General features: G+C 39.8%; 1 protein-coding gene across 2 annotated transcripts in view; it reads right to left on the minus strand.

Annotated features, from left to right (window-relative positions):
• Positions 1–17,140, minus strand: part of CUX1 (cut like homeobox 1) — a 3,879,009-nt gene that overhangs the window by 1,378,183 nt on the left and 2,483,686 nt on the right. Inside the window, exon 18 of one of the 2 annotated variants that reach the window (XM_044054028.1) lies at positions 10,267–11,084. The exons of the other annotated variant lie outside the window; for it this stretch is intronic. Coding sequence (XP_043909963.1) covers positions 10,267–11,084 — 818 coding nt within the window. The remainder of the gene's footprint in view (positions 1–10,266; positions 11,085–17,140) is intronic. 2 annotated transcript variants of the gene reach the window in all.

Genomic DNA, 17,140 nt, shown 5'->3' on the forward strand with positions numbered 1-17,140 from the left:
AAGCAGGGAGGTCAGAGACTGCCTGAGAAGCTTGAGAAAGAAAAGGCTAAAACATACCTGGTCATATGAGTTTGGTAACTGATAACCCTAAAAGTCAGGGTAGCAGCAGTATATACTTTTTTTATCTAAATGTTCCATAGCTCTACAGTCCTTATCTGAAGGAAGTAGTTTAGTGGAGGGGAAAAGTTTAGAAGGTTTGTCAGAAGATACAGACACTACAGAAAGATCAGTAGAAGGACAATGTACATAAACTTACAATCATCAGGCACCTTGTAAAATCTGTCATGTTTCTTAGGTGCTGGAGGTTGAGAATCAGAGACAACAGAGGCTGCAGAAAAGTATCTAAGAGGGCAGTCAAGACTGGAGATAGAGCAGTGGGTTTGGGAGACTCCATCTGGAAGAGATAATAAAACCTCTTTTGAATATTAGAAACCTGAGAACAGTCCCACTTGAAATATTCCATTATACAAGAAATAGTGTCCCCCAAAGGAGAGCTCTTCTAAGGGAGAGTATGGACTAATGGTATCTTCCTCCTCATATCTATAATCGAAGGGAGACGAGATTTGAGGAAAATATGCCAAAAAAACTATTTTCTGGAATCTAAATCCTCTTCACAGGACTACTGCTATTTGGGTCTTTTAAGAGGAGTAGATGACCAGGGAGGAGCAGGCACAGAAATTCCTTGAGGAGGCTGTAATGTTATTAAGGAATTAAACAACCCCTGGGTAAAATCTTACCTTTCACATTGGGGATCTTAACAGCAGGGGAATTATGCTTTTTTCATTGTTTTTTTTTCTTTTTCTGAGGAACGCCTGCCTGAAAAACTCTAGGAGGTTTGGACTCTTGCTGACATTCAACCAGTGTAGTAGGAATCTCCTTCTGAATTAGAATTTGCAGTACCCCCTCAATCTCTCAAATATAATCAGCAGAGGTACCCCCTAAACATCAGGAGCAGATGTTTCCAAACCCTCTGAGGGCATGCAGAAGGCTCATCCATGCCGGGCTCTGACAGGCCCACGGCAGAGAAATCCAAGACAACAACCAGATAATCCTCTTGGCTTTCACCAGCCTTGACAGAAAGACATATGGGGGAGGTGGAACAGCAGCCGAATCAGACCTAAGTTCTTTGGCCTTTTTGTTGGCAGGTGGCTGACCATCGGGACAGGAAGAATGCACCACAGCACCTTGTACCAACAATTTAAGATGTTGTTTCTATAGGTGAATTGACAATGAGGAATGATGACTACACAGGGTTTTAAGGACAAACCACCGGCAGACAGAACGCTGTGTATGGTCACGAGAAGCACCAAAACAGAAGAGACACTGCTTGTGACTATCTTTATGGGGAATCTGCCTCCCAAACTGACATTTTCCCTTTCTGGATGACATGCAAGCCCACCAAAATAAAAAAAAAATGGAAAAAGATAAGAAACAACTCCATTGGGGCACTTAACTAAAACATGGTTTGGTAACCAGCACAGAAGAAGGAACGTTCAGACCAACGATCAATGATGGTGTTCGGACAGGCGGCAAAAGTTCTGGGGTATGTATGTCCATATGTCACCTTTATGCCCTACTCCTTGCACAGGGAGCGTAAGTGTGACATAACTTTTATAAATTCCAAAGGCTTTGGTATATTGGCCAGATGTTGGGCTATCCTTGGCAACAGATCCCTTATGTCAAGAATACTGCAACAGTGACATGGAAGGACATCATCTTTTACTTTTAAGATGCTGGGAAGACCCCGCATTTAAAGACTGAAAGGCTCTAAATAAGCCCTTAACAAAGCCTAGCCGATCATCATTATCCGCACAAAAATTTTTGTTTTTTTTTTTCCAATTCCTTTTTATTAGGGTTATATCAAAACCAAATGAAGACAAGAAAACGATATAACAGAGAATAAATCAACAACATACAATATACAGACCTACAAACATAAAACCTATATACATTAATAACCTATATACAGTTCTCATCTATATCAAGCTATGCAGCATACAGAAATATGAGTTACAATCATGTCAGAATGTGTTCAAATATCATTTTCCAAGTGTCCTTCTGGGTCCTTTTTTTCCTCATGGAATACCATAAATATTTATGAGCCAAAAGTTGTTTACTAGCTGTTTGCTTGAATCCATCCCATGTTATTTTGGACCTGTCTTTCCAATTTAATGTGATGTAGTATTTTATTAGCATAAATGTTGTAACTAGAATGTGCGTGTGATTATTCCTCATTCGATAGGAGTAATGCGTAAGAGGGCAAATTTCTAGGATAAGGTTGATTTTTCATAGCCCATTTTCTCTAATTTGACTCTTAAGGCACACCAAAGTTTGTATGTACATTTACAACTCCAAAATATATGAATAATATCAGCTTCTTTGGAGGGGCAGAATTGGCAAAAGGTGGGAGTTCTTTGTATATTTTATTTAATATTGTGGGCGTAAAATATGCGTTGTTTAGGATCATAAGTTGAGTATATCTGAGCTTCTGAAGGAGAATGTCTTTGGAAAATTTCTGAATTGCCTGTGCAATTATATTGGAGGTAATTGTAGGGTCTTGTTTTGTCCAGTAATTGGAGTGGATAGCTTCTTTCGTGTGTCTAAGTGAGATAATGAATTTATAGGTATTTGAGATCATTTTTTTTTCCGTGTCATCATATCCCAAAGTGTTCTACATGTATCTATATGTTGATCTGGGATGTCAGTCTCCTTCCAAAATCTGTAACATACTTCTTTCAGTTGTCTTATCATAATTGTATATTTAAACGGGAGATTAAGTTTGTTTCTAATATTAGTTATAGATTCCTGCCTAAGTAGATAAATGTCTAAAACTGTCTTTTCTTTCAGTAGTGGGTACGAATTCAGGTCAATCATCTTTTCATTTAGTTGAATATTGGGGTTAAGGTGTAGTGGTTGGAAAGTATAAAAAGTAGTTAATAGATTTAGTGATTGGAAGAGATGTGTTATTTTAATTTGTTCCCATATGTCGTTTTGTATTTTGTATCTTCTTCTGGATATTCCCTTTAGAAATGGGAGGGCCTTGGGATTAAATTGTAATGTTTTAACATAGTTATGATATAATTTCAACCAGGTTGGGCACCACATATTGATTTGTTCCCTGTAATTTGCAATATTAATTAGTCTACTACCTTTGGTAATTTCGTAATACAGTTTGAAGTCAGGCAAGCCCACCCCACCTTTGTCCTTTGGATATATAAGTTTTTGATAACTTATCCTGCTGGGTCTTGGATGCCAGACAAATTTTGAGAGGGTTGATTGGATGTTATTGAAGACTTTATTGTGGATCAGTGTATTGGTTGCGTTAAATATAAAAAGTATTCTGGGGAGGATATTCATTTTAATGATGGCTACTCTAGAGAGAAAGGGGGAGTTTCAATTGTGTCCATCTTACCAAGTCTTTTTGTATGGTGTTCCATGTTTTAATCACATTGTCCTGATAGTAATTATGTGCATTGGTATAGAATGCTATTCCTAGGTATTGTATGTGGTCACTGACTTTAATATTAGGTATAGTACCTGCAGTTGGGAATTGAGCGTAGTTATTAATCGGGAATATTGTTGTCTTATCCAAGTTTACCTTATAGTTCACGAACTTTGAAAATATTTCTATTGAATTATTGATTTTGTAAAGATCCGTGTTGGGAAGAGAATAATATATATTTATATATATATATTTTTTTTTTACATAGACATTAAGAGAGCAACTTGTGGATTATGGTCACAACCAGATGGACACTCAGTTTTACCTATAGTACAAGCCATAAAAAAGAAGGGGAAGGAAAAGAAAAAAAGAAAAAAAATGTTATTTGTGCAGTTTTGATGAAAATATCTTGTTTCAAAATACTTTAGCATTGTTCAAACCCTGTATGAATACAGAGTCCGAGAGAGGAGTTCTAGATAAATTAAGGGCTCATCAAAATACAGGATATAATGCTTTCTACATGAATGTAAATATATAGTTAACTTAGCAATTTTCTCACTTTACTTTCAATGTGTGCTCTGCATGATGTTTCAAGCTACGGTACTAGGGATAGAATAGGTTTCTATGCTCTGCTGGTATTGGTTTAACGAACTGGGATACTGGATGAATAGGGATACCCCATGGTTAAACCCTAAAAAGAATTTCTATAGTCTCTATCTAACAATTGTGCTTCTAATAAGAACTGGTATCCCAATCTCTTCCAGGGGGACAGAGGTAGTGGTTAGGCACTGGGATAAAGCTGGAAGAGTTTCTCATCTATATCTAATAATGTATGTATGTGTTCGGGGTCCTGCAGTGATACGGTTATTTAACAGTACAGTACATATCTTCCGATTTTGTATTCAAGTTCTAAAGAAAAGATGTTGAAGTTAGCCTCATGGAATGTTAAAGGTTTACAAACAGATAATAAGAAAAAACTTTTCATGCATCTTGTCTATAAATCCAATCTAGACTTTATAATGATACAAGAAACACACCTACTAAAGGAGCAGTGGGTTCACACGGCAAATAAGAAATGGATCAAATCCATTATAGCAGCTGGTAATAACACCAATAAAGCAGGAGTTGCCATTATTATTAAAAATTCGTTCCAAAACAATATTTTAAGACAAGATTCAGACCCAGAAGGCAGATGGTGTTATTTTATAACCAAAATTGACAAAGTAGACAAACCAATCTTGATAGTAAATGTATATGCCCCTTGCTCCTCTCAACACAAATTTATTATGGGCATCTATAACTTAATAAACTCCTTCCCAGAACACTACTACATCCTAGGGGGGGGACTGGAACTCTATTCAAGACCAAAATATAGATAGAACAAACAAAAAAACTAAATTCAACTCACAGGCCACTACTGCCCTTTTCGAAATCAAAAATGATTTTAGACTTAGCGACCCACACCTCATTACCGTCCCTCACACAAATAGTAAAGGTTTTACCTTCTTTTCACAGTGTCATAAAACTTGGTCCAGACTGGATTTCTTCTTAGTCTCGGACACCCTATTACAATTTAAACTTTCACTAGACACAGAACTCAGATCTCTATCAGATCACTCGAAAATCACCCTTACAATAGATTGGGCACATTGCAACTCACGACATAACAATAATAGACTCTGGCACTTGAACCCTAACTTATTAGAAAAACAAGATATTAGAAAATAAATTGACTTCTTACTGGACCAATGCATTTTAGCTATTGTAGATAACACCTTTCCATTCGATATTACTTGGGCTACCACCAAGGTATTAATTAGAGGGATGTTAATCAATAAATACGCTTTCTATAAGAAAAATATTTTCACCAGAGAAAAAAGTATTAAGGATGAAATATCTAAACTTGAGCTTAGGCTGCAGCAGTCTTATTCCGTGGAGGTAGAGAACTCCATTAATCAACTTCAAGCTAAGTTACTAGCACTACAAGCAGAAAACCTATCATTTCAAGAAATAAAAAACCTAGCCAATTACTCACAGTGGGCCCAACTCCCCTCTAGATTCTTGGCAAGACTGTTGAATCAACATAAACCTAATCCACATATCTCGGAACTTATTTTTCAGCAAAACAGTTACTCTAACTCACAAGATATAGTTAAGGTCTTCAAGAGAATATATGAAGAAGTGTACAACCCTACCCCCAAAACATTCAATGAACAGGAACTACTTTTATTTATTAATGAACTAAACTTCCCCAGGCTAGAGTTACAACAACAAACTTCTCTATCAGCTAACTTACACAAGTGGACATCAAAACTATAATTAATAACCTCAAAAATAATAAGGCACCGGGTCCTGATGGTTTCTCAGCAGAGTTCTACAAATGCTTTAGTTCTAAGATGTCGATCATACTACATCACCTATATAATCACATAATACAAGAGGGTATCTCTGACCCACACCTAAATGCATCCAGAACCATATTAATACCTAAACCAAACAAGGACATGACCAACCCTAATAATTACAGGCCCATTTCTATTATTAATTTGGATATGAGAATTATGGCAGCAATTTTGGCTAACAGAACTAAGACTATAATTACAAAAATTATTTCCCCAGAACAATCCGGGTTTATCAATCAGAGACAAACAGTTGATCAAACTCTAACTCTTGAAGCAATGATATCTTTATCCCTAAAGAAACAAACACCTATCTACACCTTAGCTATAGACGCTTCTAAAGCATTTGATAGAATCAATAAGTCATTTCTGACCTTGATTCTGCAAAAATTTAACTTTCCTACACAGTTTATTCACTATATAAACACTTTACACAACAGAGCATATACCACTCTACAAATTAATAAACTTGGCTCCAAAAAAATAAATATTAACAATGGGATTAGACAAGGCTGCCCCCTATCACCTTTCCTATTCAACCTATATACTGAGCCCTTATTCTTACTAATAAAACAAAGAACATATCATAATATACCCCTCCTTTTTAACACTGAAATTTCTCTATCAGCGTACGCAGAAGACTTAAATTATCTGCACAAAATTTAAGGTAAACATTCATTTTACTTTCACAAAAAAAAAAAAAATTGATATATTCAAGGGATACTCCCTAGGGAACAATGACTCAAAATGGAATTTTTGAGGTAAAACTTGTAGTGACAAACACTAAAAAGTTCAGATACTGCCTCAAAAAAATTTCTGACAGAAAACACAGTTTTCATAAAAAAAAAAAAAAAAAAAAAAAAAAAAGATGAAGTGGAAAGTAATTCCCAATGGGATACTTCTCTGTCCAGCCTTGCAGAATCACCAGCCAACCCCTGACCACCAGAACCCAGTAGTGGAGCACACACTTTGGTGACAAGTTGCCCGTGAAGCTTTGGTTCCCCAGGCACTGATATTTTTTCCTGCTTCTCTCATGCATGCAGTGGCTAAGGTGCAATGAAGGTGCCCTAAAGCTTTGGAAACTGACTGGTTCAGTACTGGCAGGATACATTCCATATGGCTTAGGCTACTGCAACAGTGATCCAATAATGAACACTGTGGTGACCTAGTCTTTAGTAATGTCAGGTAATTTTCCAGAAATTCAGTCTGTGACAAAGAGAGTTCTCTGAAGAATATTGCAAAAGGGAGTTTCCTCTATGTCAACAACACTTTAAGTGGCAGAGAAAAAGCAGTTTTCACTTAAAGAAATTCCTGGCAATTTTTATTTCAATGACAGGAACTCAGTTGCATCTCTGCTGACTGCTTATTCCATGAAAAAAGTAGGCCCTGGGCAGTATCTTTTACCTTAATGCTAAGGAAACATCCATTAAATAATGGAGTTCAAAAGTGACAATGCCATGCAATATCAAAACCCCATCTCAACCAGTGGTTCTTTTTACTGATGAAGGGAAGGGAGGACAACAAACTTTTATCTTTGTGACTTCTAGGTCTTTTTCTTACTTGTGCTCATGACTGCTGGTATTCACTGCAGCACTTTTTTTCTCCTATGGCGAATACTACATTTCCTTTTCACGGACTCTGGCCATCAAATATTCTTGGGCAGCATTATCTCAAGTGTATGTACTGTTTTGTTAAATATTAGAAAAACAGATGTCCACATGGTGGTCAGGTAGCATAAGTAAACTGCTGAGTCGACTTCTAAGGATCTATTTTGATCACAGCCACACTTCTAGATTAAAGCTTCATAGTCCAACAAAAAAGGGAGAGGGAACATTCTCTAAATGTGGAATGAAGAAATCAATGGAGATTAAAAGATACAAAAAAGTGGGAAAATGCTAACAAAGCAAACTTTTTAAAACATTTGTATTTTAAGAAAATTAGAAAAAAATCAAATAATATGAGCTAAGGCAATGGCAAGTTTTGATCCTTAGAGTGGTGGAAAATAACTAAGGGAGGAAGAACTTAATCAACTGAAGAGAATGTATTAAAAAGCCAAAAGGCCTCCCTGTAGGAAATGGACTAGATTAAAGAAAGTACCAATTAAACACATCTTTCAGTGAAAAGGAAACAGACAAACCAAGACTTGTATAAAGGTCAATGAGTTTACTTTCTTATTTTGGAAAAGCAACAGAGAAGGTTATTTTAGATACATTGACAGCACTGGAAAAGTTGGGATGTGAAACCATATATCCACATGCACATGTTGAAAATATACCCATAACCACCTGTAAAATTATGTTTTATAGCAATCTAATAGCTGTAAATGAAAGAAAAAAACTGTGTTGTGATATAATTTTTAGACTTAATGTCAGCCTTTGACAGGGTCATACAGAAAACAGTGTTCAATAAACTGCAATCTTGATGGATAGCTGCATGACTTACAAATAGGACACCACAATATCATACAGCAACTGGACAGGTGAAATTCTGGGTTACAGTCAGGATTGCCCCACAGGGCTCCGTCTTAGGCTGTATCTTTCAGATCTAGCTTTTTCATCCGAGATGTTCTACAGTCTACATGCAGATTATTTAAATGGGTAAGTGGATTACGTGCTTTACAGATAGGTCTTGTCTGCAAAAGAACTTGACTAAACTGATCACTTGGGCACATTAGAATAATATGCTTATAAATAAAAATTAAGCATATAAGATTTGAGAGACTGAATGGTGAATATTTAATAAAGCACAAAGTGATTAAACTGTATATTCATTTAAAGGCATGGGTTTATGGGTAGATCCAGCTCTGACCCTTTCTCATCTTATCAACCAACTAGTTAATGATATTTAGAGATCTACAGGTTATAGAAAAAGATTGATGAACTCTAGGAAAATCAGAAAAGATGAAATCATTGTAAGTCAGACCCAAAACAGAGTTTGGAATAATAGAAAACTTATAAGAAAACAAAATACAAGTAAACTGGTAAGTGTACAGCAGAAATATACCAACATCATCAATGGATGTGAAAATTTCTGTTATTATGAAAGACTAAAAATATCATAACTTGAACAATGTCACATACAGATATTTAAGAGACGACCTTATTTAGGTATACACCTCATTTACAACTACCTCTGGAATGTTTGAGATTATCAATAAAATAGTACAGAATCATCAAACAACCTACGTAAATTATAATACAGAAATGAGAGATGTACTAATTGATTCTCTAAAACAGTAGCTGATGCATGGAATAGACTACCAAATTATATTAACGCAACCACTAGATTAGATATTTTTAAAAACAGCCTAGACAGTTATTATGGGAATAACTGCTTTGGTGCACTGGCAGGAGAGAAGGGCATTACTGCCCGTTCCTGAAACATTTGTATGTGTGTAACATACACTTCATTTCCCTTGTAATGCTGACACAACATCACTATATCAGCACAATTAAAGCACAGTGTCTAGTCATCACAATCTATCCATTTCTTTCCTAATTTATAATCTTACACAACTAACCTACCTCTAAAAGACATTTCTCTTTTGACCTTGCTGACTCAGATGGCCTTTCACAGAGGGCAAAAATCACACCCAGATTGACATCATACATCACAATTTACGTGCTAGAAAAACATTTCAATTACTCAATGTCAACTACTTAACATCTGCATTAGGCAGATAAAATAAGTATGTTGTCTGAAGTAGAACTCTTGCTGTTTGTGAATACACATTTACCTACAATTCACATTTATTACCTATCACACTGCATGTCTTCTAACATGCATGTTCTCAATGACTGCACGCATTGCACTTAAAGTATTTGCCTGCACATTACTTTTGTGTTTCACACTATCATTTAACCTGGATCATCATTGAAGGAGGTCCATTTTCACCAGATCAATCAACAATTAAATTACTTAATAAAAAATGAATTAACAAATTTAATATATACACATACTCTCTCACCATAGAAGTCTGGAAGAAATGGCTGTCTCCTCTCTCCAGATTATGTTAGATGCTTGCATGAACACAGTATTCAAGCACATGGGAAATGGAATGAATTTAACTATCCAAGAGCTTGGTCCAAGTGATAACCTCATTCCGAGTGAACAATATTAAAGGTAAAAATACAGCCAAGTACCAAAATACTCAAATCTACTTAAAGTAACTGATTTCAGAGACAATGTGGAATATAAATACTTCAACCAGTACAGCAATTTAACCAACACTGCAGCACTACAAGAGAAACGTGGACTTATCTACTGATCACATCAAATTACGTAGTTAAAGTTTTAAATCCTCAGTAACTGTTAACTATCAAATTACTTTAAACAATTAAAATACAGTTTTAACAAATGTAAATTGTGCACTTTCTAATTATTAAATAGTAAAATTACAAAAAAATGATTTTTAGATACACATACCTTTTCACCAAAAATCCTTTGGCAGATACCATTTTTTGCTAATTTCTCCTTCACTTGCCGGGTAAGCTCTATCGTGTCCACCTCTTGATACATATAAATTTCATATTGCTCTGGAGTCAGAGGTGGGACAGAAGGCTTGGCTGGCTTTGTGATGGGAACAACAGGAGAAGAAGGAAGAGGGCTATTCTGTGGAGTCTCACTTCGACTAGCACCAGTCATACTCAATTCAGAACCTTGAGAATATGGGGATTCAACATTTGGCCAATCTTTCCAATACTCTGAGGATAAAGGCCCTTGCAACTGACTACGCTCTGTTCTGCACTGATTACTTAACTTGTCCTTTCCACTGTTAATGTCTTCAATCCTTCTATCCTCTAAAGGAACAGCATTTCTTCGATGCTGCTCATGCTGAACAGTGTTCCACCAGTGGTCCTTCCAACTGCTACCTTGCCCTAGTTCACTTTTAGTATGTTTAAGCATACAATGAGAAGACTCATTGATCCCATGGAGTTCCAGAGCTGGTGTTTCATGGTACTCTTTTTTTATTCCAGAATTTATCTGCAAAGTTTCCTGAATAGGGGGCTTCTTTAATGATGTGGCCAAGGCAGGGTATGTACTAACTGAAGATACTGTAGAAGTGGACAGTAGTTTTGTAGATAAGACAGGAATGTCAGGCTGAGAGATGGGTGTGGCCTTCAGAACAGGTTCAAGTGCAGCTTGCTGAGCCTCCATTTCACGACGTGCTTGTTCCAAGATTGACCGAATGGTGTCATCTGAACTGCCACTACCTGATGCAGACATGGGCCGTGCAGGCTCAGCTAAAAATGAAAACAAATCAAGTAATTAATCAAAATTGCTCCACATGAGCAAAATCAACTCAGAACTACTTCATCTATATCACTAGCAATATAAAAACTGTCACAGATATCATATCACACATAATCCAGAAATAATTCAATCTTTTGGGTGCAGAACAAGCATTAATTCCTTTTTAACAGAAGAGTGCTAAATCCCAGTAACGTCCTTTTAAGATATGACCTGAAAAATACAAATTAATTCAATGAAGTAATACAACACCCACCTTTCAGACTGTGTGTGTACATCCAATCAATGAAAAGCTTCACTGAAAGTGACATATATTAGGCATCAATAAAACCTTTTAAAAATGGCTTTCTTCGACTCCGTAACTGCCAAGTGAAAAACAAACACACTGAAGATATGTGGCAATTTCAGAACAACCGTTTCAGTGAAAAGCTGAACATGGTATAAGGAGTACTGAGATAAAGTACAGCCTTGCTGCTATTAAAATGATAACAAGAAAGTAAAGTCTTGCACCTCAAGTGTTAACTGCAAAAGAAAACCAAGCTGGTCAAATCTGAAGCTGCTAGCCATGTATGTAACAATTCCTGCAGAAAGCCTTTAAATTAAGATGCATACATGCGAGCGCATGGATGGGAAAATTACAGCAGAGTTCTTTCTGTTCCACTCAGCCACATAAAATGACTTTAGCCAAATAAAGTTGCAGATCAAAAATGGTCCTCAATAAAAAAAAAGAAGTTATGTACTCACTATAATGTTCCATGTTTGTTGTCCAGTATATCTCTCCTTCAGTCTTGCTGGTTGGGTTCAGAGTCAAAACTCGTCTCCGACTCGACCATATATCAAAGCTCGAGAGCTTCTACTGTCTCAAGGCTAAGTCCTATCCCATGGTGCTTAGTGGCTGTTCCCCAGATCTTGTTTGAGGGAGAAAGGTTCCTATCATATATTCAATATCCAAAAGGATAATATATGAAACATATCGTCATAAAGTTAACAAGAAAATGGAAGAAGGGAATCGGACCTTATCTGCCAATTTTGAGAAATTTCCTCTAGATCCTCCAGGAGGGGATGGCTGGGTGGGATGCAAGACTGAGGGCGACATACTGGACAACAAACATGGAACGTTATGGTGCGTACATAACTTCTTTATGTTATATTGTCCCATCTGGTGTTCATTCTTGCTGGTTGGGACAGAGTCCCCAGCACCTTTTTCTTGGGTGGCTCAAGGGAATAAACTCTTCAGGACAGTGGAACCAAAGGATGCCCTGTTCCGGGGGGCCACATCTACTTTGTAATGAGTAATAAAGGCATGAGAATTAACCCATATAAGCGGCAGCACAACTTGAATCCAATAGAAGTCTGGATTGAAAGGCAATGGAGGTAGATACCGCTCTAGTTGAATGCCCTTTAATTTTCCTGGCAGTTCTTTATTGTGGGAATCATAGACACAGGTCATGGTCTCAGTAAGCCATTTGGACAAGGTAACTTTTGAGATTGCCAAACCTTTTTTTATTTTCTGAATAAGAGACAAACAATTGGTCTGACTTTCTGAATTCTTTGTTCCTTTGCAAGTAAAAATGCAACTGTCTATGCACATCCAGTTGGGAGTTTATACTCTGCCTTGTTGCCATAGTTAGGAAAAAAACACTGGTAACTCTATATTTTGGTTTAAATTTGCTTGAGAACAAACTTTCGGTAAGAAGGAAGGATTTGTTCTGAGGGAGACTATCTGTGTGGAAGATCAAATGGGGTGCACGGACAGACAAGGCTTGCAACTCTGACACTCTCCTGGCTGAAGTAACTGCTGTCAGAAAGAGTGTTTTCCAAGATAAAAATTTTAATGAACAAGATGATGCTGGTTCAAAAAGAGGCAGGATCAAAGATGATGATACTAGATTGAAGTCCCAAGGAGGAGGAGGTTCTCTGAAGGGTGGTCTTAACAGAAAAGTACCCTTGAGGAAAGCTTTAAATAATCTATGGGACATTACACTAGATCCGACGTCTCCCATAGTGGCTGCCGCTGCTCCTTGATTAAAAATTTCTATCAGAAATTCCAGAATTTCAGGTAGAGATGCTGTAAAGGGATCTATGTGTTTTTTGTTTGCCAAACAAGAGACCCTCCTCCACTTGCTTGCATAAAGTTTCCTAGTGATCTGCTTGTGCGAGGGGACTAGAACATGACAAACTGCAGGGGATAATTCCAGAAGCCTGGCTAAGATCGGAAGTGGAGAAGCCAAGCTGTCAGCTTGAGGCTGTGGAGGGCAGGGTGGAGCATTCCTAACGGATGCGTCAGAAGATCCAGCACTGGGTCCAGGATCCATGGGTCCCCCTGAAGGTGGGGCCAAAGAAAGGGGAACCACATCTGACGAGGCCAGTATGGCACAATGAGAACTAACCTGTGAATCGACGACTTTGCTTTCTGGATAACCTTTGGAATTAAGGGAAAAGGGGGAAAGGCATAATGAAGTCCTAGGGGCCACTCGTGAACAAGTGCATCCCTCAGTGACTCTCCCGGAGGGGAAATTAGGGCAAAGTAGTTGCTGCATTTGGTATTGAAGGGAGTGGCAAAAAGGTCGCAGCAAGGCTGGCCCCATTTGCAAAAAATTCAATTCACAACTTCCTGATTGAGGGACCTCTCATGAGGCATGAGAATCGCTCTGCTTAGCCTGTCTGCTATAACGTTGGATTTCCCTGGGATGTGCGTTGCTATCAGAAAGCGTTGAGAAGATATCGCCCACTTCCAAACTCTCTGGGCCTCTCGACATAGGGGGTAGGATATCGTTCCCCCTCTGTTTGTTGATGTACCATACCACCGACATATTGTCTGTCTGAACTTCAATAGTTCTGAAACGCTTGCAATGCCAGAAGCACCGCCCTCATCTCTAGGACATTGATGTGCAAATGGTACTCGTGATCTTTCCAAACCCCTTGGACCGTCTGTCCCAGATAATGCACCATCCCCCCACCCCCCCATCTGGGGCTCGTCCGTGGTTACTGTAGCGACAGGTTGGGGAAGTACGAACAGTCTGCCTATTGTTACCTGAGTGGAATGGACCCACTAAAGTAGGTCCTTCTTGCAGCAGTGTGTTATGAGGATCTCATGAGACATGGGTAACTCCTATATGGACCACTAAGCGAAGATTAGCCACTACAATATTCACATGTGAAGTCGTGCCAGGGAAAGTAGCGTTATTGTCGCTGCCATAGAGCCTTGGACTTTGAGGGCAAATCTTGCCTGTACTTTTTTCTTGTTGAGTAAGGTAAGCACTTGACTGCGTAACGTTTGGATCCTTTCTTGGGGAAGTTTTGCCAACACATCATTTGTATTTAAATCTGCAACAGTGAAGGTAATATGCTGTGATGGCAACAAGGCAGATTTTTCTGCATTTACAGTAATGCCTAGTTTTGAGAAGAGATGGATGGTGTAGTCTCTTGCTTTGATTAGTAGCTGCTTGGTGGTGGCAGTTAGGAGCCAGTTGTCTAAGTATGGAAACACCTGGAATCCCTGACGTCGCAGATGAGCCGTGACTACTGCCATGCATTTGGTAAACACCCTGGGGGCTGTGGTGAGTCCAAAGGACAGAGCTCTGAAGCGGTAAAGACTGGCTCCTAGCAAGAAGAGTAGAAATCTTCTTGCATGCCTGTCCATCTTTATCTGGTAGTATGCATCCTGAAGATCTAACACGCACATCCAACTGTCTTTTCCCAGAAACGGGAGTATATACTGCAGTGTTATCATCCGGAACTTTGACTTTTTCACCGACTTGTTTTGTCTGCTGAGATCCAGTATGGGTCTCCAGTCTTCTGTCTTTTTTGGAACTAAAAAGAACCTTGAGTAAATTCCGGATCCTAGTTGGTCTGCGGGGACTTCTTGGATGACTCTTTTTTGTAGCATCGTTTCAATTTCTAGTGTTGCTTGATCCCTCTGACTGGCTGGAATGTCTGAGTTAAACTTTGACGGATAAATTGGACAGTGAAAAGGCATGCTGTAACCCCTGGATATAATGGACTGTACCCATTTGTCTTGGGTCAAATTTAGCCAGGCTTCTGGATACAGCGATAGTCTCTCCCTGACTGCCTCTAGAGGTGGACAGGGGGGGGCCTCCTTTCAGGAGCGCTGGAAGGGCCTATCAGAGAACGTATCTCTGTCGCCCTGGTTATGCAAACCCCCTCTGCCGCGTGGATGGTGTCTTCCGTTATTTCCCCCCTCTGCCCCTTTGAACTTATGGAACCACATTTTTCTGCTCTTTTGACCTTCAGGATTAGGTCTGGTAGGGGCGGAAAAATGGACTCCAATGGCAGACAGAGTCTTACCATCTTGTTGGCTCCTGGTGAGAGTTTCTTTAACTTTTGGCCCGAACAATGACGAGCCATCAAAGGCAGTGTCAATAAAGGAAGACCAGAAGAGTTCAGCAAACTCGCAAAGGCGCATCTAGGAATGTCTACAAAGAGCTACTCCTGTGCCTGCTGCCCTCTTTGCTCCATCGGCTGCACAGGATATGAGGTGCATGGAGGAGTTAGAGATGGAGGTTAAGGTTGCAAGCTGGTAATTAACCTTATCAGATAAGTCCTGAGCTGTAGCACCTTGTAGGGTCATCTCCTAGTTCTTTTAGGAGATTCCCCTGAAGTCGCGTGAAATGCGACAAATAATTCAGCGACCGCAAGGTAAAGGCCGCTGAGGAGAACATACACTTCCCGTATCTGTCCATTGAATGAGAGTCCTTCGGTGGATGGACAGATACAGAAGTTTCAGCTAACTCCTCCTTTGTGGCCGCTGCCACCACCATTGCATCTACAGGAAACCCTTTTGTTAAATACTGCCCATCTTCCACGGCCGTAATGAATTTATTAGGCTTCCTCAGAATGGGGTCCACTGAGTGTGGAGAGACCCACACGTTTCGACTCACCAAACCCAGGAGAGGGTTGAAAGGTGGAGCCACCCAACAGGTGGAGGGGTGAGAGCCAAATGCCTGAAGGTATATTGACTCATCTTCAGAAGGGGAAAGGGACTTCCAGCCACCACTCTGCTTAAGAATCTCCAGGATGTCTGAAAAAGAGATATTCTCAGAGAGTGATCATGGGGACCCTTTTGAATCCTCTAAGTCAGTATCAGACATGACAGACTCAGTGGACTCAAGTGATTCATCTTACACGGTCTCTTCCGAGGGACCTCCTCGGGGGGATGCTCCGGGGAGGTATCGGAAGAGGAGGATCCACCCATTGTGGCTTCCTGGGACACTGACTCTCTACTCTGTGGGTGATGGAGGGATAATGAAGAGGTCCCTTAGGGGGAAGTGAGGCTGGAGCCGAAGGTGGAGCAGACTCAGTGGAGAGCACACTCCCCATCACCTCGAAGGCACCGCGGTCCTGGGCCGAAAGAGATTCTGGCCCCGAGAGGCTGGGAGATCTCTGCGGCACCAAGGATGGTGGCTCCGAGGCTGATGTGGGAGCTGAACACGCCTGAGCCAAGGAGCTGAGTGGGAGAGCCAGTTCTGACAAGGGTCCGACTCGACTCTTCCCCCCTGGAGCCGACCAGGGAGTGTCGGCCCCCAGGTCCCTCGATGGACGACAGCATCGAGGAAATTGGAGAAGACGCCAGAGCCGAGATATTAGTAGTGATTACTGGCTCCGGCTGTTCCAGCACGACTTCCATACTCTCTGGCTCCAAACTCGTCAGAGTCGGAGGAGGAATAGGTGTAATTGGAGGTACCATTGTCGGCTTCACGACTGGTCTCGAGAAATTTCTGTTAGGGCCCAGGTCCGGAGCAACCTTTTCACTACCCACTCCACATCATCGTCCAATAGCCTGGAGGATCTAGAGGAATAACTCGACGATTTGTGGCTACCTGCCACCGACTGTAATAAAGGAGATTGCGGCAGAGAGAGAACAGGTTCCAAGGATGGTGACCGACTCCTTTACCGGCTCCGCAACAGTTCTGATGAAGCAGATGGAACCGAGGGAGAACTATGTTTATCAGACCAGACAACATTCGGATCCGAGGAAGTAGCAACTTTGATGCTGCTTCGCGGCTCAGACACTGGAGCTGATGAAACA

This window comes from Protopterus annectens, chromosome 13.part0 (assembly GCF_019279795.1).
Source record: "Protopterus annectens isolate FY-2018-M chromosome 13.part0, PAN1.0, whole genome shotgun sequence".
NCBI classification, from domain to species: Eukaryota; Metazoa; Chordata; order Ceratodontiformes; family Protopteridae; genus Protopterus; species Protopterus annectens.